General features: G+C 37.1%; 1 protein-coding gene and 1 non-coding gene across 2 annotated transcripts in view; one reads left to right on the top strand and one right to left on the bottom strand.

Annotated features, from left to right (window-relative positions):
- Window positions 1-26,546, bottom strand: part of CACNA2D3 (calcium voltage-gated channel auxiliary subunit alpha2delta 3) — a 983,089-nt gene that overhangs the window by 84,494 nt on the left and 872,049 nt on the right. Inside the window, 3 exon segments of the mRNA XM_049777717.1 lie at window positions 332-394; window positions 11,782-11,826; window positions 12,820-12,881. Coding sequence (XP_049633674.1) covers window positions 332-394; window positions 11,782-11,826; window positions 12,820-12,881 — 170 coding nt within the window.
- Window positions 20,413-20,519, top strand: LOC126015193 (U6 spliceosomal RNA). The gene has a single exon (XR_007498083.1). It is a non-coding gene; the product is annotated as a U6 spliceosomal RNA (small nuclear RNA).

Genomic DNA, 26,546 nt, shown 5'->3' with positions numbered 1-26,546 from the left:
TTAAAAAGGCTCAAACTTTTCAAAGCACTTCTACCCTTAAGGCAAATAGTTCCAGAAATTGAATATTTTATGAGTGAGTGAGTGAGTGAGAAAAAAAAAAGCAGATCCCGAGTTCGCCCTTCCTCTCCCTGCCTCACTCCTACTGGGAGGTAAAAACTCTTCGGGGCCTGCTGAGAAGTGGGCTGTGTCATTCTTGGAGGGATGGAAAAGGGTTTTTCTAATCTTGTGCTATTACTCTTAAATATGAATCATTGTCTCAAAGCTTTCATACAAAATTTTGTTCCCCCCAGACCTCAGCGCAGGATGAGTGTCTTGCTCTCTGCATACTCACCTGTGTGTAGTCTTCAGACACCAGAATGAATCCGTTGTTATCTATGAGGTAACAGTTCACTGTCTAGAAAGTGAAAAACATCACAGTTTCAATGGGGGGATCCTCAGACTGCTTTAATAGGAACTGGCAAACTTTTACCCAAGAGATGACACTATTTGGGGTCTTTTGTGGGCATGAGAAATGCCCGCGGGTTCTAGGATGTGAGGCCATGTGAAAGATAGCTCCACAGTTTATTTCGTGAAACTCACAAAAGCAAAACACCAAGTAAAGCCTTTAACATATAGAGTAGGATAAAAAGAATATCTTTTCTTAAAAAAAAAAAAAAAGTATGGTATTATCGCAAAACTAGCTAAAAGAAAAGTATCATCACAAAACTAACAGAAGAAAAACACCAAGCAAGCCTTTAACATACAGAGTAGGATAAAAAGAATATCCTTTTAAAAAAAAATACTATGTAAAGTTTGTTATCTTTCTTTTTTTCCCTTTCTATGACCCGAGTCTTATTTCCAAAGAACAAAGTAGTCAAAGGTGCCTGAGTCTCCATTCTCAGTGGTTGAAGTGCAGGCTGTTTGAAAAGGCAGCCACCAGCACAATGCCATTACTCTAATGATGTATTAATGAAAACACCGTGTCAGCTCAGAAGACCATCGGGGGACCAGGTAATATTTTTTAATTTGTTCTTAGAGTTAGGCAGGGGGAAGGGGCAGACTTCTGTGAAAGGGGCCCCTCAGGCCTCCTAAAGGTTTTCAAACTGTGTTTTTAATTGGAAGCTGGATTTAGGGGCAGGGCTGTTAGCTTTTGGTAGCTCAGACTTATAAATTGTGAGAGCAAGGTAAACCCCAAGCTCTGCTTCCCCCACACGACTTTAATCTCAAGTGAATGATTTGCTACAGGCTAAGTTTTAATTACAGTGCTGTGCAGTTTAAACTTAAGGTTTAATTCTGTCCTTGATGTAACTCAGTTTCTATTTATTACAGCTTTACATACCAACGGCAACATTTAATTTGTAACATATCTTTACCCTGAATTAAATTCCTCTTAGCTCTGGGCCCCCACAGGGCTGGTGTTTCCTGAGAGACTTACCTATCCAAATAGTTGGGTTTAGTCAGGAACCAAAAGAAAGCAGTAACTTGATCAGAATATTACTGTATGAAGAGGCAGCAGAGAATCTATTTGTTGAAGTAGCAAAGACCTGACACAACTTTTATCAAAGATGTGACCAGTATGGAAAACAATGAATTTATCCTCGGTAACTCATATGTAGTACTGATGACCCAACTTCTCATCATGTAGAGAATCAAAAGTTATAATGCTCCCTTCCCCCATGCATAAAATCATTTCCTATCCAAGCATGTCCAGTTACTTTAGTTCTCTTATGATTTATCTTGTTGGTGAGTATTGCTTTGTCTAATGAAATAAATATTGGACAACTCAAGCTAGCACACCATAAATAGAATATCAGTTCATCTCAAAGTCATGAGAATGAACATGAAATTTGATGAATTCCCTGAATGGTTATGAAAAGCTCCAACTCCACCAAGTCATGGGTTTCTTGGTATCAGTCAGAGGTACCACATGAAGACGGAATTCATCACAGAAAACACAAAAGGTATTTACAAAGAGAATGATTTCAAGAGCAATGGTCTAAAAGATGCTTCTGGGAAAATTGGGTAGCTCTACTCTATTTGACTCTTCTGTGATCATTCTGAGAAAATCAAATGTGAAGTGAAGGATTCTATATATTGCTTCTTCTAAGTTTATCGGAAACACACTCCCAACTTCCAGACTCCAAGAAATGTGTGTTAGAGTTTATAAGCAGTTCTAATTTGTTAAAAAAAAAGAAGAAATATATTTTTAAAATTGAATCTTCTTAAGGAACAATTTCATTATTCGCTCTAAATATTTAGAATTTATTCTCTTTTCATTTATGTAAAAAAATATCTCTGTCCCAGAAATGGAGAATGGGTGAGACTGGCCAGTTGCAGAGTCTCTTTTTCATAGCCACCATTGTTCACATTTGTCTGGGTTGGGCAAGATTGAAAGGAGAGGTCTGAAAAGCGGGGGGACTGCTTCAGTTCAGATATTGGAAACAGTTTGTACAAGTGGAAGAATGGAAAACTTTGGAAATTGCCAGTTGAATACTCACACAAGAAATCATACAGAAAAAATACTGTAATGATCCTAAATAGAAATGAGGGAATTAAAGATAGAAGAAAAGATAAAGGAGAATATAAAGAAAAATAGAATAAAAAGAAGATAAACAAGAGAAGAGGGTAAAAGAAGGGAAGAGAAAGGTGAGGAAGAGAAAGAAAAAAGGTCAGGAAAAGAAAAGGAAGCAAGAGGAAAAAAAGGAGGAAGAAGAGAGGGTTCAGAAGAGGTAGAGAAAAAATGAGAAGATGATTAAGAAGATGAAGAGAAGAAAAAAAAAGATAAGAGAGGAGATAAAACTGGAGGAACAAAAAAGAAGCAAGAGGAATAGGATGAGGGCTATCGAGTAACATTGGGACATCATCATGTGTAATCTTATTGTCATAACATCAGATAAATTATCATTTAGATCAGAGGAGAAAACTAAAGTCCAAAGACAATGTCTTCCCTAACCAAGGTCAGAGTTAAGTGGGCTTCTAGGAGATTTTATGTCTGATTACCCATTTTCTCCAAAGATTCTGCGCAGTAAATTTATCTATATACACAACTCTTATTATATTTTAAAAAAATCATCAACCTTAAAAATACTAAAATGTTGATTTCTTCAAATTTTCTGAGCTAATAAGTCAAGGAATGAAAGAGGGGCTGGAGCGGTGGCACAAGCAGTAGGGCATTTGCCTTGCACATGCTAACCTAGGATGGACCATGGCTTGATCCCCTAGCATCCCATATAGTCCCTCAAACCAGTCCCTCAATGCAGTAGCATTGCCAGGAGTAACCCCTGCGTGTCACCGAGTGTGTCCCCCCCCCAAATTTTTTTTGATCTATTTAGAAAGTTTTCATATCAGATGCTTTAAAATCTAACTATATGTAGTAACCCCTCAAGTTTGATAATGCTGTATATGGAGTGTGTGTATCCTCAGTTAATTATTTTACAAGGAAGGCAAAATTAAGAGCATCTCCACATTAATTTCAGCATAAAAAGAACTATCCAGAGGTTTGTATAGCTGATGTAGAGAAAACGTGATTTGTTGTTGTTTTTGTTTGCTTTAGCAATCCCTCCCACTTGAATGCTCTCCCAAACAAATGGGTTTACTGAGTATCATTTGATGTTTACTTCTTGGATGAGATTTCAATTCAATTTTTGGAGGTGGGTGTGGAATGGAGATTCCCAAGTCGTGCTCAGAGATCCCCTCTATCAATTCTTGACCCCATGGATTTTTTAGTGCTGAGTACCAAGGACTCAGTGCTACTTATGCCCGGCAGTGCAAAGAATTCCTTTGAGGGCCCGGAGAAATAGCACAGCGGCGTTTGCCTTGCAAGCAGCCGATCCAGGACCAAAGGTGGTTGGTTTGAATCCCGGTGTCCCATATGGTCCCCTGTGCCTGCCAGGAGCTATTTCTGAGCAGACAGCCAGGAGTAACCCCTGAGCACTGCCGGGTGTGGCCCAAAAACCAAAAAATATAAAAAATAAAAAATTAAAAAAAAGAATTTCTTTGACCACTGTATTGGTGACTGGAGGCTTCCTAGCTAGCTATATTCAGTCGTGTTTAAGGGGCCAGAAATCTAAATAGGGTCTGGTTGAATTGAAGGATGTATCCTAAATTCTGAACTAGCTTTCCAAAACTTTTCATTTGATATTTTAAAAATTCCTTTAATCCCCTTCAATTGATATTCTACAACAGAAAAACTGTGACAGAGAAGATGCACCGGTATTCTTGTTTTAGTTAAGTCTGAATTTCAAAGTGATGTATATTATTAAAAAAAAAGTCTGGTTCAAAACAGAAGAAATAATATTTTAGGATATTATTATTGCCTTGCATGCATCACTGCCTAGTTCAAATTCCTGGAATCATATATGATCCTACAGCAAAAACAACTCCTGGGTACAGAACCGGAAATAACCCCTGGGAATTTCTGGGTGTGAACCCCCAAATGAAATCAATTAACTAATACATTTTACATATTTGGTCATTGCAATAAAATGCAATTAGTAAACAAGATTTTAAAGAGATGGTCACCATTGCTATGTAAAAATCACTGAAAAGAATCACAGGTCAAAGGTGAGGACATTGCGTTACTAACCTAGGCATATTTCAGTGAATTTAACGTGCACCATTTCATGATTTTATTAATTTTAGCCAATACTATCATGGTGGGTAAATGGATTCTATGATAACTTCCTGAAAAGACCTTCCTTCAAGCATACAAAGGATTAAGTTATTAGAAATAATGTCAGTTTAGGGGACTAAGGTTGGAGACAGGGAAGCATGCTGGGAACAGGGGTGGCAAAGGGAGGTCAACACTGGTGGTGGTAATTGCCCTTATTCACTGTCCTATGTACCTTTAAAATAACTGTGAAAGATTTGTAATCCACATTGATCTCAATAAAAATTATAATATATATAATTAAAAAAGAAATAGTGTGAGTTTAAAACCATATGTAATTCAGTTGAATAGTACTGAGCTATAGAACTTTTTGGATAGAATTAGCCAGATTTCATTCTGATCAGTTCATTTCTCTCCGTTCCTTGTCATTACATTTGATCATCTTCTCTATACAGTTCTTTATTAAAAAAGAGATATTTTTAGAAGTTTTCCTCACCACCGCTTCCATCTCCTGTTCCTTAAGAAAAACATCTTAGAATGGCCTTCACTTAACCTCAAAGATGAACAGACTGAAAGGTTTGGAGAAAAGAAAAATTCTTAAGTGCAGTGGATAGGACAATATAGCACATTGCTGACTCAGATTCAAGCCTTGAGCATCACCAGGAGTGATAACCAGAAAGAAACCCTAAACAATTCTGGGTGCAGGCCAAAATCTCACTCTTCTCTAGGATTTAAGAAAAATGAAAGACATTATTGTAATAATACCCAGAGACAATAGAGATAAGTGTTGGAAGGATTGGCCCATGATATGAAGCTTGCCACAAAGAGTGTTGAGTGCAGTTAGAGAAATAACTACACCAACAACTATCATGACAATGATAGTAAGTGAGAGAAATAGAAGGCCTGTCTCAAATACAGGCAGGGGGTGAGGGAAGAAGGTGAGGGGGCAAGAAGTGAATGTTGCACTGATGAAGGGGGGGTTGCTCTTTTCTATAACTGAAACCCAACTAAAACATGTAGCAACAGCTATTTATAGAATGTAGAGAAACCTAAACAAACAAGCAGAGCACTGGAGTAATAGTGCAGAGGGTAGGAACAACACTTGCCTTGCATATGAGTGGCCTGTGTATGATTCCCAGTAACCCACTGGTTCCTCAATCCTCACCAGGGGTGATCCCTGAGTATAGAGCCAGAATGAAGCAAAAGATGATAGGTAGATAGATGATAGATGATATATATATATAGATGATGGATGGATGGATGGATAGATAGATAGATAGATAGATAGATAGATAGATAGATAGATAGATAGATAGATAGATGATAGATAGATGGATGGATAGGTGGGTAGATAGATAAATAGATAGATAGATAGATGATAGATAGATGGATGGATAGATAGGTAGATGATAGATAGATAGATAGATAGATAGATAGATAGATAGATAGATAGATAGATAGATAGATAGATAGATAGATAGATAGATAGATAGACAGACAGAAAAAACATAAGAGAGTGAGAGAAAGGGCGGAACAAAGAATGAGGTATGTAATCCCCACTGAGTCCTCACATGACATGGGCATTACATCTGCAGAGCAAGCAAGTTTTCTGGGTCATTTTTATAAGAAGTCTTAAGCTAGCTAGTTACTCAGAAAGAGAAACTGAGTCATGCAGAGCTCTAAGATGTGCAGCAGGCAGTTTGCCTGAGCTCTGTTACTTCTTATTTTGCCTTTTTTGCACAGGCTGAGTAGTGATTGAGGACAACTCACTTAGAAGCGCAGTATTGTGATGTTTGTTGTTTCCCTTGATGGAATGCAGAGTGGGCAGAGGAGAGGATATGGGTTGGAGAGACAGTGGAGTATGAGTCAATTCATATATCCCAGGACACAAAGAAGAAACTCTTTACTAAACTTGTCTCCACCCTCTATCTTGCAAACTGATCCCCAGTATTTGAATTGTAGATTGTGAAGACCCTTTTCTCAGATTATTTGCTATATCCCTTCCTAATAGTTAACTCTCCTAATAAAGAACTATGTCTTGAGAAAAAAAATCTAAATGCAAAGAAGTAATTTGGGGAATGTCCTGTATCCTTGGGGTGGGGATACATGTCTAGTAAGATTCAACTTTATCCTTGACTCTTCCACTGGCCCTCGACTCCCTACAGGTGGATCTAGAAAGGAAGCACTCCAGTGGATGGAATGTAGTTATCTTCTCAGCATAGTCATGCTACAGGCAGGTTTTTCATATTCAAGAGGAAATGCCTATAAGCCTGAAATATCTAATCATAATTAGTCATCTCCATTCCTTAGGAATATCAGAGGGTGACTGCTGAGCTTTCATATGAAGTTTTCCATTCTCTTATTGTCCTCATGCTTCTTCTAAATGTCTCAACTAAAAATTTCTCATCTTGGATTCCCTTTGAAATATACTGATTCTCTCTCACCAAGAGGCTGTCAAAAATTTGGAATTTTACTTAATTTTATTTGGGAGTTTGAGGGCCACAACCAGCAGTGCTCAGGGGCTACTCCTGACTTTGTGTTCTGGGCTAATTCCTGGAGGTATTATAGGACCATATGTGTTTCAAGGAACTATATCAAGGTCTGCTTCATACAAGGCAAGTTCTTTACTCAGTGTACTAAACCACTGAAACATGTCCATTTAGTTCAAAGCACTTGCCACAAATAAAATAAGACACGAGTCTCCCATGTAACCTATAAATTTACAGAGGACAAAGACCATTTCTGAACTCTTCTTCCTCTTGATTCTGCAGAGTTCAGCTGAACTACAGCACCTAGATCGGATCAGATCATTAAATATGTCTTTATAGGAACAAATGCAATATAAAAGTTGCCTCATGGGCTCTGAAAAAATATGTTATTGGTACAATTCAGCTTCTTAAGTCTTCACTTAGAGTTTTCTCTTCAAGCTCATGTTCTCCTTTGAACGAGTACCTGACTTGCTTGTCTCTGTGTGTCTTTATTTGGATTTTTCTTCCACTCTGGAGAAGTCCATATTTTCTCTTGAAACACATATTCCCTCCTCTTTCTCTCCTCTCATATCTTTCTGAGCAAGTAAAATTTAATGAGAACTATTTTGTTTTACCATTTACCTTCTGAAATTCTTTCTTTTTGTGAGTAGGAGAAAGGTAATGGAACAAAAATTCATATCAAAGTTAGAACAGATTTTGCCAGTCTTAATACAGGCCAGTCATTTCCCTGGACACTAGTGGATGAGATGGCCAAAGCAGAGAGGATACTCTATTGTCAAGCCTACTTTCCTTGATCCCCACTTAATGAAATTTGATGTAATCCTCATTAGAATTCTAATGTTTCTCCTGTGATACAAATACACAGTGGAATACTACGCAGCCATCTGGAAAAATGAAGTCATAAAATTGTCCTATACATGGATGGGCATGGAATTATTATGCTGAGTGAAATGAGTCAAAGAGAGAGAGAGATAGACTCAGAATAATCTCATTAAGCTATTGGATGTAAGAAAAATAAAAGACATTACTGTAATAATATCCACAGACAATAGAGATGAGGAATTGAAGGTTCAGCTCACGGTATGAAGCTCACCACAAAGAGTGGTGAGTGCAGTTAGAGAAATAACTACACTAGCAACTGTCATGACAATGTTAATAAGTGAGAGAAGCAGAATGCCTGTCGCCCTCCAGGGAGAGGGAGAGAAGGGAGATGGAGGGCATTGGTGGTGGGAAGGTACCACTGGTGAAGGGGAAGTGTTCTTTTCATTTTATAACTAAAATCCAACTACAAAATGTTTGTAATCATGGTGCTTAAATAAAAATAGTAATTAATAAAATAATTCTAATGTTTCTCAAAGACTTAGAATAAAGGCTACTGAAGTTTGTGTGTATATATGTGGGTTGGAGGTAGTTAGACGATTGCCTTGTATTCAGCTAACCCCCAGTTCAGTCCTGTGAATCACCCAGTAATGACTACTAAGAAGAGTACCCGAAACAGCCACTGAACACTGTTGAGTTTGATCAAACACACACAAACAAGCATAAATAAATAGGTATTTTTTTAATTAAAAGATTCATTTGGAATCATACACCCTGAAAGCTTAGGAAAAAATTTTTTATTCAGGCCCATGACCAGGTCCTCTGAGGGCAATCAAAAAGTTGTCTCCCTAAGAAGGGAAAACATCTGTGTATATGGACTCATCCCACCAATGCCGGCCACTTAGCCTGACTAATGCGGAAGTATTAGGAGCAGAAAAAACTAAGGTGGAGTGTGTCTGATAATTCTAGGGACTAGGACTTGGTCATCAGGAAAGACAGAAGCAGAAATATGAGAGCTTAATGTGCCTCCACAGCTGTTTCTAATTGCTCCTACCTGATCACTTGAGGACAGTTGGCAAAGAGAAGGGACATGTATCGATGACTTACTTAAAAATTATGAAAGGAAAATAACATTGAAAAATCTAATGAAAGAAGAAAAGGAACTCAGGGTTGGCTCTTCGATTTAGTATTTTGTCAGTCAACTTGAACTCAAAACATAGTGTTAAAATGGGAGATGGATAATGCAGCAAGAGGATCTTGGAGCACCATAATAAGCACATAAATCAGAAAAAAAATTCAAGACTTTATTTTCAAATTATATGAAATCATTAAATCACATTATTATTAAAGAATTCAAGAAGTTGTCATAGTGCTTACTAAAGGAAAGCACATTTAGGAGAAAGGCATCCTATCTCCAGCTTACACTGCTAATGGGGCATTGCCAGTTGCTCCCTCAAAGGGTATGGAAAGAAAATATGAGGTCTTAGAAATTGTTATCCCATAGTTAATATTTATTGAATGATTACATTTGTAAAAACCTTTCCCATGCATTTTAAATAACTACTTCAGGGACCAGAGTGATAGCATGGTAGTATCGCCTTTGTCTTGCATGCTGATGACCTGGGATGAACCTGGGTTCAATTACTGGCATCTGATATGGTCCCCTGACCTGCCAGGAAAAATTTCTGAGTGCAGAGCCAGGAGTAACCCCTAAGTTGCAGGGTGTGGTCTCAAAACAATATATAAATAAAAATTAATTAATTAATCTATTAATATTCATTTCATTCATCTCAAAACTTATCCTGTGACATATTTTCTTCTTAATTCTATTGTTAAGGAAATTGAAGTACATCAGGCTTCCGAAACTTGCCCAAGATCACATAGCCTACTACTGCCAGTCAAAAATTAAAACAAATTGCTTTAACATATTCATTTAAATCTTTAAGAATTATGCTATATTACCAGGAAATCAGTCCTTAGACAACAAATATTCTCTAAGTCCAGATATACTTTTACTTATTTCCTATCTGTGGATAAAGAGGCAGGGTAGTTTATTAAAAAGATTACTAGATGCTGCTTATTTATTCATCAAATTGCTATCTAATAAGCCAATTACTCAGTACCCAGTGAGGTAGCCTATCATCTCATCCACTATCTATCATACAAGATTCCAGAGATATTAAAGCAAACAAATTGGCTGTCTTTAGTTCTCTTATTGAAAATTGGAATTAGTAATTGCATCATAACATAGGACCTCATGAAACTGGCTAGTCAATATTATCAGTAAGATATGTTGGCTTGAACTCAGCATTTCAATTCAAATAATATATCAAAGATATGAGAGGTTTAGGGTCTCTTATCTTTTCCATGAAGAGCAAGTTAATTGAAAAGTAGTTGATTATAAAATACCCTCAAGTGTTCTTTTCTAAGGGAATTTTATATTGCATCATATATTCAAAAAGAGTTGCCTCTTCTAAAAGCATATAAATTGGCTTTATTTATTCTTTGAACAGCGCCTTATATGATAATTGAAATATTTTTAACCATTAGTCAGTCCTTTGGAAAATAGTCATATGTGTTTTAATTTTATCCTGGACCCGTTTTCTTTCTGTATATATATTTAGAAATATACTCCAGTCTATGTTTTCTATTAGAAACTATCTGGTTAAGATTTTTATGTTCAATGTAGTAACTAGAAAACTAAGAATATTATAATAATATTATGAATAAATTCTAGCTCTTATATTGACTGATGCATATGTAAGACAGAGCAAGAGCAAGGGCCACTACACTTATGCTTGCTTCAAAACATGGGGCAGATATTTCAAATAATTGAGTGTAGAAACATGTCTGATTTAGGCTTAGGGCAGTGGAACTTTTTTCCATCGCTCATTTGTGACATTCATATTCCAGGGTGAGAGGAGTAGAGAGGAAGTTGAGGTTGAGGGGAGGAGGGAAGAAGAGGAAGAACAAGAAAGAGTGGGAGACGTAGAGAAAGAGAAGAGAGGAAGGGTATTCTGTGGCATTTCATAATAGAATGAAAGCAGGGAAAGCGCTATAGATAAAATGAAGAGTTTTCAATTCCTTGATTTTCAACTTGTTTATTATATGAAAGTATGAAAGACATTCAAATTGTCTAAGCTTAAGTTTCTTACATGAAAATTGAACAAAATTCTCTATTCATGTACTGGATGAGAAAACACAAGAGAGAAAGCATTGAGACTTGTAATGCGAGTTTCAAATGACAGTAATTTGTAACAATACTGAAAATCACAGTGTCTAAAAGAAAAAGAGAAAGAAGAAAAAGGGAAGGAGGAAGAATAGCATAGAAGGGAAGAAGGAAGGAAAGGCAGTGTATGACATTGCATGGGGAGGATAGGAGGAAAGCAGGGACATTGATGGTGGAAAACGTGCACTGGTGAAGGGATGGGTGCTGTACATGTATTACTGAAACTCAATCGTAAATAACTTCATAACTATGTAAAAAATAAAATAAAATAATGCCCCCAAGTCAGTGTTTATTGGACATTTAAAGTTAATTTTTCTAGGAAGGAAGTAATATACAATAATAAACAATAAATGTAATTATATAAAATAAGTATATTTGCTGTCCAAGTATATTTGTTGTCAAAGGAAGGAAGGAGAAAATGAGGGAAGGAGGAAAAGAGAGAAAGAGGCAAGGAAAAAGGGAGGGAAAGAGAGAGGGAGGAGGGAGAATAGTGTAGACAGGAAGAAGGAAGGAAAGGCAGTGCATGTGACTTTGAGTTTGGTTCAGAGCCAACTATCAGCTTGGTTCTGTTTACAGTGGCACCACTCCCTCTGTAAGGTGTCCTCTCCCTCCCCCACCATTAGTGAAAGCAGACAGAATTCTAGGAGGCCTCTTACCTCATCATCACAGCTGATCGAGCATTTTCCATCCAGTGAGGCACACTATATTAAGGAAAGAGAAGAGGCAAGGAGAAAGGGGTTAAATAGAAGGCCCAATGTCCACAATGACTGACACATCTAATTAGGTTAGCAACCTGTCAGGTTGGCAACAGTCACCCACATCACAAATGTAAACTTTATCCAAGATAAAATCCCAAATTCATCATGAGGAAGCATCGAAGATGAGCCTTGACCATCCAACCAATATGAATCCCAATGAAAATGTATGTGTCAATTTGGAGTGGTAGATGGGGAAACCAAGCTCTTTTTCATTTTAAATCATGATATCAATTCTAATTTAAAATATGCTATCTTCAATATTGGTATCAATTTGTGATCTCAAATCTTTGGAAAATAGAAGACACAATTATGTGACAATTTATTTTTTTAATTATCTAATTCCCCACACTACAGTGACTTAAGACTCCTGTGTTCTTAGTAGACAATTTTATGAAATTTTTACTTAGAAGAATAGATCATTTCAACATTTATAATTAAGAAGATAGAGAAAAATATAGAGTTATTTATGTTACACTGAGCAAACAGGACTTGGACTGTTTAGAAGAGAGCTTTTCTTAAGATGGAATGCTCTGTTCAGAAGAGGTAAACTCATGTTAGTCAGATTTAGCCATGCGAAAGATCTACAAAATGACAGTAAAATAGATTCTCAAATAAATCACAGTCATCATAATATTGAAAGGCTACTATTAGAAAAGGGCCATCAACATCCATAATATTAAAAAATAACTTTTCATTTAGAAGGTCATGATCTCAAGTTCACAATCCAAACTGTTCAAAGGAGAGCACTCCTGCCTTGCTCAGCACGTGCTGTCAAGTATACTGACAGGGCTTTATTTGAAAGGTGATCTGAACAGCCCTCGGTTCATTTTACAAACATTCATCGGAAATCTGGCACTTTGAGACTCCGGGTACCCGTTGTGATCACCTGTCTAATAACAGTGTCTCTAATGTCTCGATAGGCTGATTATAACTTACCTGTCTGCTGGCAGTCCAGAACTTCCTTTGGAAAAATTCAAGTTTCATCTGAATGCCTACAGCTGGGATAAATTATAAATAAAACAGGCATTAGAGATCCTTTTACCTAATTATTTAAGATTATCCTTGAAAACAATCCATTAAGTCAAGAAGCCAATGTAAACAGATCACGTAAGAACACTTGGAAAGCCTATTTACAGGGGAGCATACCAATAAGACACTATCATTCAGTTATGGAATTATCAAGATTGTCTGTATTCAAAGAACTCCACATTAAATGCTGAGCACAGAGCAGATAATTTGTTGCAGTCAAGCTCCTTGCATGTTTAAAAATGCAGAGACTTGAGGGCTGGAGCAATAACATAGCAGGTAGGGCTCTTGTCTTGCACGTGGCCAATCCAATTAGATCCCAAGCATCTCATATGGTCCCCCGAGCTCACCAGGAGTGTTTCCTGAGCACAGAGACAGGAATAACTACTGAACACTGCCAGGTGTGACCCTAAAACAACAAAAAATATTATCTCTAAGGGTTATCTTTCACCAATTTCAGCTAAAAACAGGAATACAGAAAAAAGTAAATATTCCAGAGGTCGGATTTCCTTTTTCAGTTGAGTGTGAGTGTGTGTGAGTAAGAGATAGAGAGAGAGAGAGAGAGAGAGAGAGAGAGAGAGAGAGAGAGAGAGAGAGAGAGAGAGAGAGAGAGAGAGAGAGAGAGAGAGAGAGAGAGAGAGAGAGAGGGATCACAATTAACAGTGCTCACCGGGGTGAGGAGGATGCAAAAAAAAAAAAAAAAAAAAAAGCAGTGCTCAGCGACTTACTCCTGACTGCTTGCAAAGCTCCTTGGTGGTGTTTGGGTGACCAAATGCAGTGTCAAGAAAACTGAATCGCAAAACAAATTCCTTAACCGTCAAACTGTCTTTTCAATCCTAATGGTCTGGGTTTCTTTAGACTTTGTGTTTCTTTTATTACTGTGTGAATTTCAGGTCTGAAAAAATGATATGATGTATTTGTTTTTTAGATAGAATCTTGTGAATTATTTGTCATGAGGCTTGAATTTGGAATTTAGTCAACTGCTATGATGTGACTTTCTTAAACAGTCCCCAGTATCACACAGTTACACTTATGAAATAGTACAATTGTCTGACAGTGGAAAGTTCATGAAAGCTGGAGTTAATACTTGTTCTGTCAAGAGAAACATATAGCTAATGAAAAGGTCAAGAAAGTGGCTTTTAGGGTCAGAGAGTACAGCTAACAGGGCACTTCACTTGCACACGGCTAATGTCGGCATTCGATCCCCAGCACCACCGTCTCCCAAACCTGTCAGGAGTAATCTCTTAGAACCACATTGGGTGTGATCTCTAAAATAAAAATATTAAAAAATAAAATAGCTGCAAGATTCAGGAAGTGGAATTTAGTGACTGTTCAGAACTGTGAAGTGAATAAGTTCATGGCAAACATTTTCTCTATGAAACCAAACAATGCAAAAGATTTCAGAAAATATTCAATTCAATGCACAGGTATCATCAGATGGTGAGAACACTTCAGAATATCAGAAATAAAGGATAAGACTTTGGGCATATAACAGTGAAACCCTCTACGGGACACCATGTTCTCACATATAATTTTTAAAAACTTCATAATCTTGCATAATATCATGCAAATTTGCATAACCTTCCCAATTTTATTATAACTGAATACACCCAGTATTATCTCTCTTTCCACAACTTTTTCATCTTAATATCTATCATAATCCCAATATAAGTAATATGATCCATTAAAAGAAATGTACAATTACAGAAAAAGAAAAATAACAGACTAATTTTGAAAAAACATCTAGCCAATGGAATTCCCAGGTAGATCTGTTCCCAGGCTGAGAAATATGTGGCCTTCTTGGAAAGGAAGTATACCAAATTCTTGTCCTGCTGAAGGCTCAGCAGCTCCATCCATATCCTATATCTTTCAGTATATAAGTAGCCACACTTTACAGCCTTAAAACTAATCTCTAAGAGAGATATCATGGCACGGAATTGTCCCCGTTCCGTAGCTCCTAGAGTGCATGGTTCCATATGCAGCCATTTGACACTCCAAATTTTACAACACTGATAGCCCTGTAGGTACACAGCAAATTTGATTGCAAAGTTGCATAAAAATCCACTAACTTCAATGAGCAGAAACAGCAACACAAAGGGGTCAACTAACACTGGAAACCTCAGTATATCATCCTTAATAACACCTTATGTTATAAAAATCTTCATAAATTTTCTTTTATCAAACGTTTTTTTTTTGATAATTCAATTTGACTTTTTTTGCAACAGGCAATTCAAAGTAAATTACTTTGTGCTTGTTAAGAAGGCAGGTTTGGGGACATTGGTAGAGGGAAGGTTTTATTGGTGCTGGGTTTGGTATTAGGACATTGAATGCCTGAAATATGTATTATGAACAACTTTATAAATGAGTGTTTGAATGAAGTTTCAAACATAAATAAAAGGAAGAAATTTAGTCGACACTCTGAAAATATTATATACACTACATGATAGTCTCACATAGATGTAACACAGCACGTGGCTGTAGAAGTTTATTCATGGGCAGGGACTTACGTGTTCTTGCTTCATGCTAAAACATTGACTGGACTCAGCATAGTGAAACCCCACAAAAGCAAACATGTGGTGCTTAATTTTTTGTTAAAAATATTTTTTCAATTCAATACATTCTCCATTTCTAAGCATGGAATAATTGCACTTATCTGTGTTATCTATTAATCTATTTATATCTATACACAGACAGATAGATATATAGATGATGGATAGATAGATAGATAATAGATAGATAGATAGATAATAGATAGATAGATAGATAGATAGATAGATAGGTAGATGATTGATAGACAGATAGATCGTCCTGATGAGGGAATACAATCTTTTAAAGGAGAGATGCATTGATCATCCTTGGCCACAGAGCATAAGAGGAGATGGAAAGTAAAGGAAGAAATCAAGGAGAAAAAAAGAAAATGAGAAAAGTATATAATGGGGGCAGAGTGAAAAGGCCTCAGTTATACTTGTAATGTGGGGAGTGGTATAACTATTACACATAGCACAAATTCAAAAACACAGAAAACATGAGATCCAAAGTATGACCACAAAATGATTAACATGTCCATCTAAGTGGCAAGCTTGGGGTAGTGGAAAACATGGACATTCTGGTGGAGTAAATTTGGCACTGGTGATGCAATTGGTGCTAGAATATTCTTGGCCTACAATTAAACTCTCAATAATTTTGCAAACTATGGTTATTTAAGTTAAAATTATTTAATAATTTTTCCAAAGAGATAGTACAGGGCCTGGGATATTTTCTGCTTGAATGTGGCTGACTCATAAAATATTCACCATTGCATGAATTTCTGAGTATTGCAGGAAGTGACAGATGAGCAAGGTACAGCCCCTAAGCACTGACAGCTGTGACACAATTCTTCCTCCATTTTTAAAGCCACCTTGAGGATGCTCATATAGGCTGCTTATATCTTATAACTACTGACAAACAAGAAGAACAAGAGTAACATGGATTTTAATTAGAGTCAAAAGTCACACCCCTCTAAAGGATCTTCTGGTGGCATGTTAGAACCATCTAGAAATGCTTCCTTTCTTGAAAGAAGAACTCTGAGGCATACTCAGTGGGCCAGCCAAGTTGACATTTCAGTATTAGGACTCTTGGGTAAGGTGCTCAGGCTTTCAGTATGGAGAATTACTCAGGGCACCTTCATGGTTTGGTTTTCAAGAGACTCTAGGATGGCAACTGATGGTATTCAAGAGACTATTTTTTAAATAATAATATTTGTATTTAAGCAGCATGATTACAAACATGTTTGTAATTGGGTTTCAGTCATAATAAAAGAACACCTCCCTTCACCAGTGTAACCTTCCCACTACCAATGTCCCCCAATTCCCACCTCCCTAACCCTTGCCTGTCTTCAAAACAGGTATTCTACTTCTCTCACTCACTACCATCGTCATGATAGTTGTCAGTATAGATATTTCTCTGATTGCACTCACCACTCTTTGTGGTAAGCTTCATACCCTGGGCCAGTTCTTCCAGCCCTCATCTCTATTGTCTGTTAAATTAACATACTTTCTTTAATTTTTCTTATATCCCACCGGACTGAGACTATTCTGAATCTATCTCTCTCCCTCTGACTTATTACTGTCAGCATAATAGTTTCCATGTCCATCCATGTATAGAAAACTTCACAACTTCATTTTTCCTGATGGCTACATAGCATGTCATTGTGTATATGTACCACGGATTCTTTAGCCACTCATCTGTTATCTGTCATATGTTTATGTTCCAGATTCTGGATATTGTAAATAGCGCCGCAATGAATATAGGTGTGCAGAAGTCATTTTTAAATTTTGTTTTTGTGTTCTATGGTATATCCCCTACAAGTGGTAGAGCTGGATCATATGGTAACTCAATTTCCAGTTTTTTAAAGATTCTCCATATTGTTTTTTTATAAGGGCTGCACTAGAAGGCATTGCCACCAGCAGTGAATAAGTTTTAGGAGAATGTTTGTTGCTGACTCAGATCTCCTCATCATAGACATTTTTTTGGTCACACCCAGCAGCGCTCAGGGGTTCCATCTGGCTCTACAGTTAGAAATCGCTCCTGGCAGGCTCAGGGCACAATATGGGATGCTGGGATTTGAATCACCATCCTTCTGCATGCAAGGTAAATGCCCTACCTCCATGATATCTCTCCGGCCCCCCTTCATGGATAATTTAAGAGGAAATATTGTTGCTTGTGTTTCATGTCCATGAAACATATACCTAGAGTATATATACCTAGAGTATATCCATCAGAAACACTGTAAGTCGAGTCTAGTACTGGGTGTGTTTGAAACACAGTTAAGGGTTTGAAAGTGAAGCCAGGTTTGATCGGGGCTGTTCTGAAATGCTTGTACAGGTCCAACTAACTGGTTTGTGAGACATTGGGGCCGACAGAAAAGATAAATTGCTTTTCTAACTCTGGGAAAAAAAATCAAAGAATATTGGTTAGAAGCCAATTTAGAGGCTAAGGACCTTGACTAAACTTTTCATATTTACACAGGCAGATCTGAAAGGCAGGCCCATGCTCGAAGAGGTATTAGAAATGAGTCTTTCTAGTTCTAGTGAAGATTGGAAGAGGCTACAGAAAACTGACTTTCCTGCAGAAGGCCTCCTAGTGGATATGACAGTCTTGTCACTGGTGTCTAAGAGGTGGATAGCGAATGAATCTCTCCCTCCTGTTTCTCTGAAGTTCATTCTTAGCAAACCCCAGACAGCTCTCCTCTGCCCAACTGCAAGAGTCTGAGGCTTTGAGAGCATTCAAAGTAAGAGAAATGTTTCTGGGGTTACCCCAGAGGACTTGTCCAAGGTATCTCTAGATGGGCTAGAGACAAGGTGGGCTTCCCCTGGGCCCACCCACAATTTCTTCAACTCCTCTGATTCTTTCTGAACATCCCTCCCATCTTGTGATGGATGTCTCATTGACACATCTCTCATGTGGCTAGCTGTTTCCTTCTGAGTGTTTATCCATCGCACATACTTGCAGTCTGCTATCATCTGCCCCTTTCAGTCTGTACCCCAGCTCCTCGGAGTGTTTTCATCTTTCTTTGTGAGTCAGTTTCTCCATCCCATTAATCATTTGAGTGGCTTCTCTCTGATCTTACTCCAGCAGGCTGCATCCTCTCCATAGACCTGATGCCCTAAGCTAGACACTCATTTCCCTCAGTGCTGACTCCTTCCCTTGCCTTGGTTGATGCCTAGGGTTCCCAGCTAGTGTAGTCCTCACTCCAATCAATATGATCTTTTTATTTTTATTTTTAATTACTTTTCTCAAGCACCATGGTTACAGGGTTGTTTATAATATGGTTGTGTTTTTTGGCAATTGCAAAATTGTTCACGATTGACTTTCAGTCATACAACATACAACACTTTCACCAGAGCACATTTGCTGCCAATAAAATCACCAATGCCCCCTGTTGCTCTCCTCCTCTCCTCTCTGCCTGACTCTGAGCCAGACCTTTCCCCACTTTACCCCACTCTCTCTTTCTCTCTCTTTCTTCTTTTCCCCTTTTGAACACTTCGGTTTGCAATATGGTTGCTGAAAGGACATCATGCCTATCACTTTATCTCCTTTCAACACATACTTCTTTTCTAGAGCGATCATTTCTAACTAGCATTGTCATAGTAGTCCCTTCTCTGCTCTAATTACCCTCCATCACTAACTGTGGCTTGATCTTCTCTGTTTTTATGTGTCTGTGCTTTAACAAGTCAGTCCCTATTCTACTTTTAGGAATTCTGACCTGGCTTCCCACCATATATCTGGATTCGTAGCATATTCATATAAAATTAACATATTATTCTTTAATGAAAATATTGACAATCCCTTCATAATCATTGATGCAGAGACCTACTCTTTGCATATAAATGGTTCGAGTGCTATGAAGAAGCAGAACACATGCTTCCTTATGGGCTGAGGTAGGAGTAGCTATTTGATAATAAATAAATAAATAAATAAATAAATAAATAAATAAATAAATAAATAAATAAAGATAATAAAGAGGTCCCAAAAGAGAACTCTGCAACATGGGTGATGAGGCAGACCTGACTTGAAGAAGTTGACAAGAACTTTATGGCAGATAAGGCAAGGCCATTTAACTCAAGAAAAAGGAAAACAGAAAAGAAAATAACCCAAAATCAGGAAACAGGAAAGGAATAAAATAAACCCTAAAAAGAGAAGAGTGTCTTCTGAAGCTTGAAAGAATGGACTTGGGAGCTAATTGTGCAGGTTGGAGGCAAATATAAGAAGGCTGTTGTGTCAATTCAATGCATCCAAAGAATATTCTGTTCCAAATTGCATGTCCTTATAGAAATAAAATCTTTAAAAGTTTTGGTTTTGGGGCCACAACCAGCGATGCTCAGGGATTACTCCTGGCTATATGCTCAGAAATTGCCCCTGGCTTGGGGGACCATATGGGGCGCCGGGGGATCGAACCACAGCCTGTCCTTGGCTAGCACAAACAAGGCAGATGCCTTATGCCTTGCGCCACCACTTTGGTCCCAGAAATAAAATCTTATTGAACCATGCATAGTCTTGTTCATTTGTTTACACGTAATGGTACATTCAGAGCTGAGAAATTTGAACAGAAACTGATTAGCCCACAACACTGAAAATTCTTACTCTTTAGCCCTTAACGAAAAATAAATTCTGATACCTGTTATATAGTCTAATGCAGCGTTTTTCAACCATTGCACTATGGCACAGTAGTGTGCCTTGAGATATTGTCTGTTGTGCCATGGGAAAAATTTCAATTTCATCCTTAACATGCTGCTGTAGCTCACAAATAGGCCAATCATTAGATTCTAATGATTTATTTCATAATAAAGTAATTATAAAATGATTCATTTGTGTTTATTTGATTCCTATTTAACAGCATTACTTTATATAGTCAATATAGGCACACAGTTAAATTTTTTAATATTTTCTAATGGCGGTGTGCCTTGTGATTTTTTTTCATGAAAAAAGTGTGTCTTTGCACAAAAGGTTGAAATACACTGGTCTGAGCTCGCTTCGGCAGCACATATACTAAAATTGGAACGATACAGAGAAGATTAGCATGGCCCCTGAGCAAGGAAGACATGCAAATTCATGAAGTGTTCCATATTTAAAAAAAAATACACTGGTCTAATGAGACATTTAAGATAGTTTTGGAGAAAATTGGATCAGATCTATATCATAATATGGGGAAACCTGGATATTAGAAGATGAAGAAGAGGTGAATCAGACAGTCACAGAGAATTAATGCACATGACTTCTTATCTTATATTCATGAGACTGAAATAAAGAGAAAGACAGCATGAACCCAAGGAAAGAATATCCCTACTTTCTCTAACAGACAAAAAAATACTTGCAACCATCATATGCCCAGTTATATTCAGAAAATTAAGAACTTCCATAAACAGAAAAGTAGAACTTTTTATTTGACTTTGTTTGTATCCATATTTTACTTTTGCTTTATTTAAACTTTTATTTAAAAAATTTTTATATCTTTGACAAATCCCATTCTCCCCCTATTTCCAATGGAACCCAAATGGAACCTGAGATATTTGTCATGCCCATGGATTTTGTTCTTTCAACAACATTTTAAGCCATAGCTGTATATTCTGATTCAAATCAATCTTGCTAATTCAATAACGAAAACAAGGCTAGAAAATGTTTTAGCAAAACCCAAGTCTCTAGGAGAAAGAAGAAAATAAAAACACCATTCCTGGGTTTTAAAATTTTTTAGACAGTCCAGAAAATCATCAACATATTTCTCCCAAATTCTTTATTTGCTTCACTTACACTTGAGGCACAGTCTTTTGGGATCTCTGGGAAAACTTGTCACGAGGGGGAAGACTGAAGAACCCCTTTTCATCACAGCATATGGTGACGCCTTCCTCAACTTCCAGAGCCAGTCAACTCAGAAAAACGTATCCTTTGGTAATATTTTTGAGCAAGGCTTCTATTGCAACAGTTATTCCCAGACACTAAGATGACCTTTGGAAATTAGCAGAACCCCCAAATCATTCTTTTCAGTTTTTTTTGTTTTATTTTTGTTTGTTTGTTTGTTTTTGGGCCACACCCGGTGATGCTCAAGGGTTATTCCTGGCTATGTGTTCAGAAATCACTTCTGGCTTGGGGGATAATATGGGATGCTGAGGATCTAACCACCATACATCCTGGATCAGTTGCATGAAAGACAAACACCCTACTGCTGTGCTATCACTCTGGCCCTATTAGAATTTCTACCTATAGAAATTCTATAGAGTCCTTCACATAAATATAAACCATCTAGAGTTCTGACATTTCCCCTTGGTTTTAACTATGATTTTTATCAGATCTGACAAAGATGAGCACAAGTTTCACCTAAGCACTACAATATACAGACCATTTGGTTTATAGAACATAAATTTTGATCAAATGTTCAGTAGATACATTTGACTATATAGGTAAAAGTTAAATAAAATTAATAATATAGCTTCTCAATCGCATTAGCCACATTTTAAGTATTGTCATGTGGAGCTTGTAATAATCATACTGGACCAGACAGATTGAATACATCCATCATCACAGGAAGTTCTGAATACACTGGTTCATGATAGCAGGAAGGTTTACAGAGTGAGGCTGGACTCTAACAGACTGGAGGCAATAATCTCTAAACCTGTTTGTGCTACCCACTTCCTGGAAGAAGCAAAAATGAGATTGACTGTGTTATAGAGGTGAGATAGGACTGTCAATGTGAGAATTCGTAGATTTGCAAAAAGAAGTTGGCAATTAGTTGGAGAGAAACCTAGAGAAATCAATGCAATATGCTCATTGTAGCTACCACCCCCAAGATGTATTTATTTTTCTTTACAAAATTTGAGAATACAAATTACATTTCCAGTGCTATTATATTCAAGTGCGTTCAAGATAAAATCATGCATGCATCTCATATCAGGTTAATAGACATACAATCGAGTATAATTCAAGATTTACCCAAGAACAATGTTACATGAAAAATTAGAAATAAAATAACTTTTTCATATTGCATTCATTTAACAATAATTTTCTATGGGCTTGGCCTCAACTTGCAACATACCATTAGGAGCACAAATCTAGTTTGTAAAATAGTGTTTACCATGCCTGGCATGCAAGCTCACGCAAACACTATACTTCTCTTTGCCCAGGATTCCAGCCATACAATATATTCACATTCACCCAAAGTCCTCACATGCATCTGAAGACACAAAACATTTTCACCACTATCAATAAATTATAAATAGGGGATTTTTATTAGTAGAGGTATGATTATTAATTCCAGTTATAAAATTACTTCTATGTGCTCTAGGGTATATCATCTTACTTCTCTGTCTCTTCAGAAATCACACTGACTTTAACTTCTGAAAAGGACTTTCATGGGATGTAGATAAATCATACAAAATAAAGTAATATCCATTCCCTAATGTATAAATAGTGTTGTCAACATCCATGTTAAGATAATGGTGTAATCCTTTAGTCTTTTTATCACCAAACATCTATCATGTCAATACATTTAAACTTAATGTAAGTTTAACTTAAATGAGTACTGTCAATTGTGAGCAATGCAGTAACTAGGTAAAGATCTTATAATAAAACATTTCTATATTTGAAGTGGGAGAAAGATCATGTGGGCATGGAAAAATTCGGCAAAATATGAAAGATGCTACTTTTTTTAGTTAAACAAACTCAAAATAAATTTATGTATTTTAGTTGCAAAAATTCTCAAAATAAATTTATTTATCTGCTTCAGAATCAATGCTCCATAATTCAAACTCTATTTCCCAAAGATAGGAGTAGAGATCATTTGGAACCAGACTAGCTAGATCAGCACGCAAACTCTAAGAGGATTATTTTCCCTGCCACTGACACCATCATCACCAAGTTCTCCTCAGCCAGGCTACCAGGCTTCAAAGCTTTTCAAATGATTGGCTACTGTTGGCAGCATAATATTGGACAATGACTTCATTCCAAAGCACAAACTGAGAAACAGATCCCAGAACTGCCACAAACTGGCTTGGTCCATAGGCATGAGTGTTTTCTCCTAATGCATTCTGACCCATGAGGAAGGATAAGGTAGAAAATGGAGTCTTTATTAGATAAAATAAAGTTACAAGTGAATGATAATATAACTGCGAAGGACTTTCCACGCATTTCATCACTTAGGAGTGGAAAGTTTCCTTGAAACCCAAGCTCCACAAATAAATGCTGGCCATTCCTTCTCTCATCCAGAAAATCAGCTCTTTACTTGTCATATTTGTCAAGCAGGGTAGTGGTTAACTTTACACGGCTGGGTTAATACTTCCACCCTGTCCCCAGCCTGCCCTTTGACAGAACCCGTGATTTTCCTTCCCCATACACAAAGGCAATGATTGCTAGCAGTGATGGTAACAAGACCTGGCACCATTTGGATCCCAACTTGCATTAATTAACAGACAAATCTAATAGCTGCTAGCCAAGCCACATTTGTTTAAATGTTTTCTTCTGTTTGTTTTCAAAATAGTTAATTGCAAGTAGAACTAGCCATGAATCTGAATGTCACTTTTTGGAACTATTTCATGATTAACCCCATAGGTTTGGAAAGGGGCCATTGTTTTGGAGCATTGAAGGAAAGAACTCTAGCCTTCTTTACATCAAATAAAAGGCTTTTCCAAAGGGGTCTACTAATGTCCAGGATAAATTACTTAACACATGAATAACAATTTAAAACCATAATGTGAATTATGACATAACTCATCTGTTAAATATTTCATGTGAAGATTTTAATGAATTGCATGATGGAATGTTGGACAAGAAAGACAACTAAAATTCTGGGACTAATTTGGTCAAAACTGAGAACAGAGCATCCTTATGAAGATGCAGGGGAAGGAAAGACAGCTGTAATCACATTTCTCCTGGGTGTCAGGCTGCAAGTCCAAAAGTTTCCTTAAAAGATTATCATGGAGGAAGAATGATCAACAAAAGCCCTTTATAAAAATATGTAGATCAAAGCAGTAGTCATTTACTATAATATTAGTAAAGCCTGAACATTAATCTCCAAGGTCTGGCTTCATTTCAGAAAAATTAGGTCTCTGAGACAGTCCTATAGCCACAGACATACCTCATATTTTACCCTATGAAGTACGTATATAAGCAAAGAAGCACCATGATAAAATAAGATGGGTTATTTAAAATACAACTTCCAAACCTTGCATATTTCATTTCTAAAGTTTTCTTTTGGTATTGATATATGTGTGTGTTGCATTTTTATACATACTTTTTGAATAACAACTTGATAGATGTATTTGGTGAGAGAGGAGGGGGAACACAATTCTTATTATCACCCATCTGACAATGGGAAACAAAAGATTTTCTTTAAAGACTCAAAGTTAGTTTATAGAGGTTTATTTTAATCAGGTAGCATCTCCACTGATTGTATTTGGACTTTTGAAATGTGTACAGGAGACCTGATCTATTTGTCCATACATTCCTTTTGCAATATCTCTGTTTTTAATCTTCTCATAGCTTCCTGGGAACAGTCACCTTTGGTATAAAGTATAATGAATGACAGCTATAAATGTTTCCTCTATTGGGGGTTTAATTATTTGACAGACTTAATGTTGAAAAGAATTAGCAGATCTGTGGGATGGAATAATAATTTTCTTTCACCCTGAGGTAATCTGGAAACATTTTTCCAGACTTCATCAGAAGAAACCTATATTCCCTCGGCTTTCCAAGGCCACAGGAGCTGGCATAAAATAGTTTTCATCAGATCATTTTAAGCTCACTAAACTCCTCAAATATTACTTCAATAAAGTTTTCAACTCAATACATTTAAAGTCAATTTTCATTCATATAATCTATCAGAAGTTTCAGGCTTAACTAGACTTTAGTTGAGGTCATACAAATCAATGTCTATTAAGAAAATGATGATCTTTCCAATACAGCACCTTAAATACAACCTAATAATAGGCAACAAAGTGATGATAACAAACATCACAGGGAATGAAGGTGTCATCCCACCCACAGGACCTGTGGCAACAAGACCCACACTAACCAAAGGGCTTTAATGGAGGTGAGCTGATCCTGCCCAGAAGAGGACAACCAGAGGATCGTGGCTACTTTACTACACTCCACAACAGCACACTTCTCTGAGTCAATGATCCTCAGCACAACATGTAGAAACACTGTTCTACAGCATGACAATGGGGAACCATTGTCTCTGTGCCACCAGGCATAAAGAATGAATAGGGCAGCTCTGACAACAAAAAGGTGCCAGCAACTTATTTAGCCTCTCAGATAAAGACTTTAGAGAGGAAATATGGAGAAAAAATATCCTCATGAAACTCAAAGAAAGCATGGATTGAACTGGAAAAAAAAAATAAACCCACAAATAAGCAAGAGGAAGGGCCAGTGCCGTGTCAATACAGGTAAGGCATCTGCCCTGCAAGCACTAGCCAAGGACGGACTGTGATTCGGTCCCCTGGCGTCCCATATGGTCCCCCCAAGCCAGGAGCAATTTCTGAGTGCATAGGCAGGAATAACCCTTGAGCGTCAATGGGTGTGACTCAATAAACAAAACAAAACAGAAAAACACACACACAAAAACAAAACAAAAAAATAATCAAGAGGATATGAAAGAAAAGAAAAAACTCCAGATTGAAATAACAGGACTGAAAAACTTGGCAGGTGAACTGAAAAGCCTCTACAACAGAGTAATAGTAGCTGGGGACAGAATCAGTGAACTGGAAGATGAGCTGCATAACAACTCCATACAACAGAAGACATTGAAAAAGCCTTAAAACAAATGATCAGACAATGAAAAAAAATTCTCAATGAATGTGCACAGATAAAAATAGAAGTCTTTGATAAACTCAACAAAAACGATGTAAGGATTATTGGATTCCCAGAGATACTAAAATAAAAATCCCCATGAAGAATCAACAGTCAAGGATATTATTGCAGTGAAACTCACAGAGTTAAAGAGTGCATGCAACCAAATCCGGCATGCCGAAGAATACCAGCTAAAGAGATCTGAAGAAAAGCACCCCAAGACAAATCCTAGTCACAGTGATGAATCCCACAGATAAGGATATAATACTGAAAGCAGCAAGATCAAAAAGGGAAATTACATTTAAAGGAGCATCCTTAAGATT

This window comes from Suncus etruscus, chromosome 7, assembly GCF_024139225.1.
Source record: "Suncus etruscus isolate mSunEtr1 chromosome 7, mSunEtr1.pri.cur, whole genome shotgun sequence".
In the NCBI taxonomy this organism is placed as follows: Eukaryota; Metazoa; Chordata; class Mammalia; order Eulipotyphla; family Soricidae; genus Suncus; species Suncus etruscus.
Note: the sequence above shows the minus strand (reverse complement) of the source record. Positions and strands in the feature narration are given on the sequence as shown.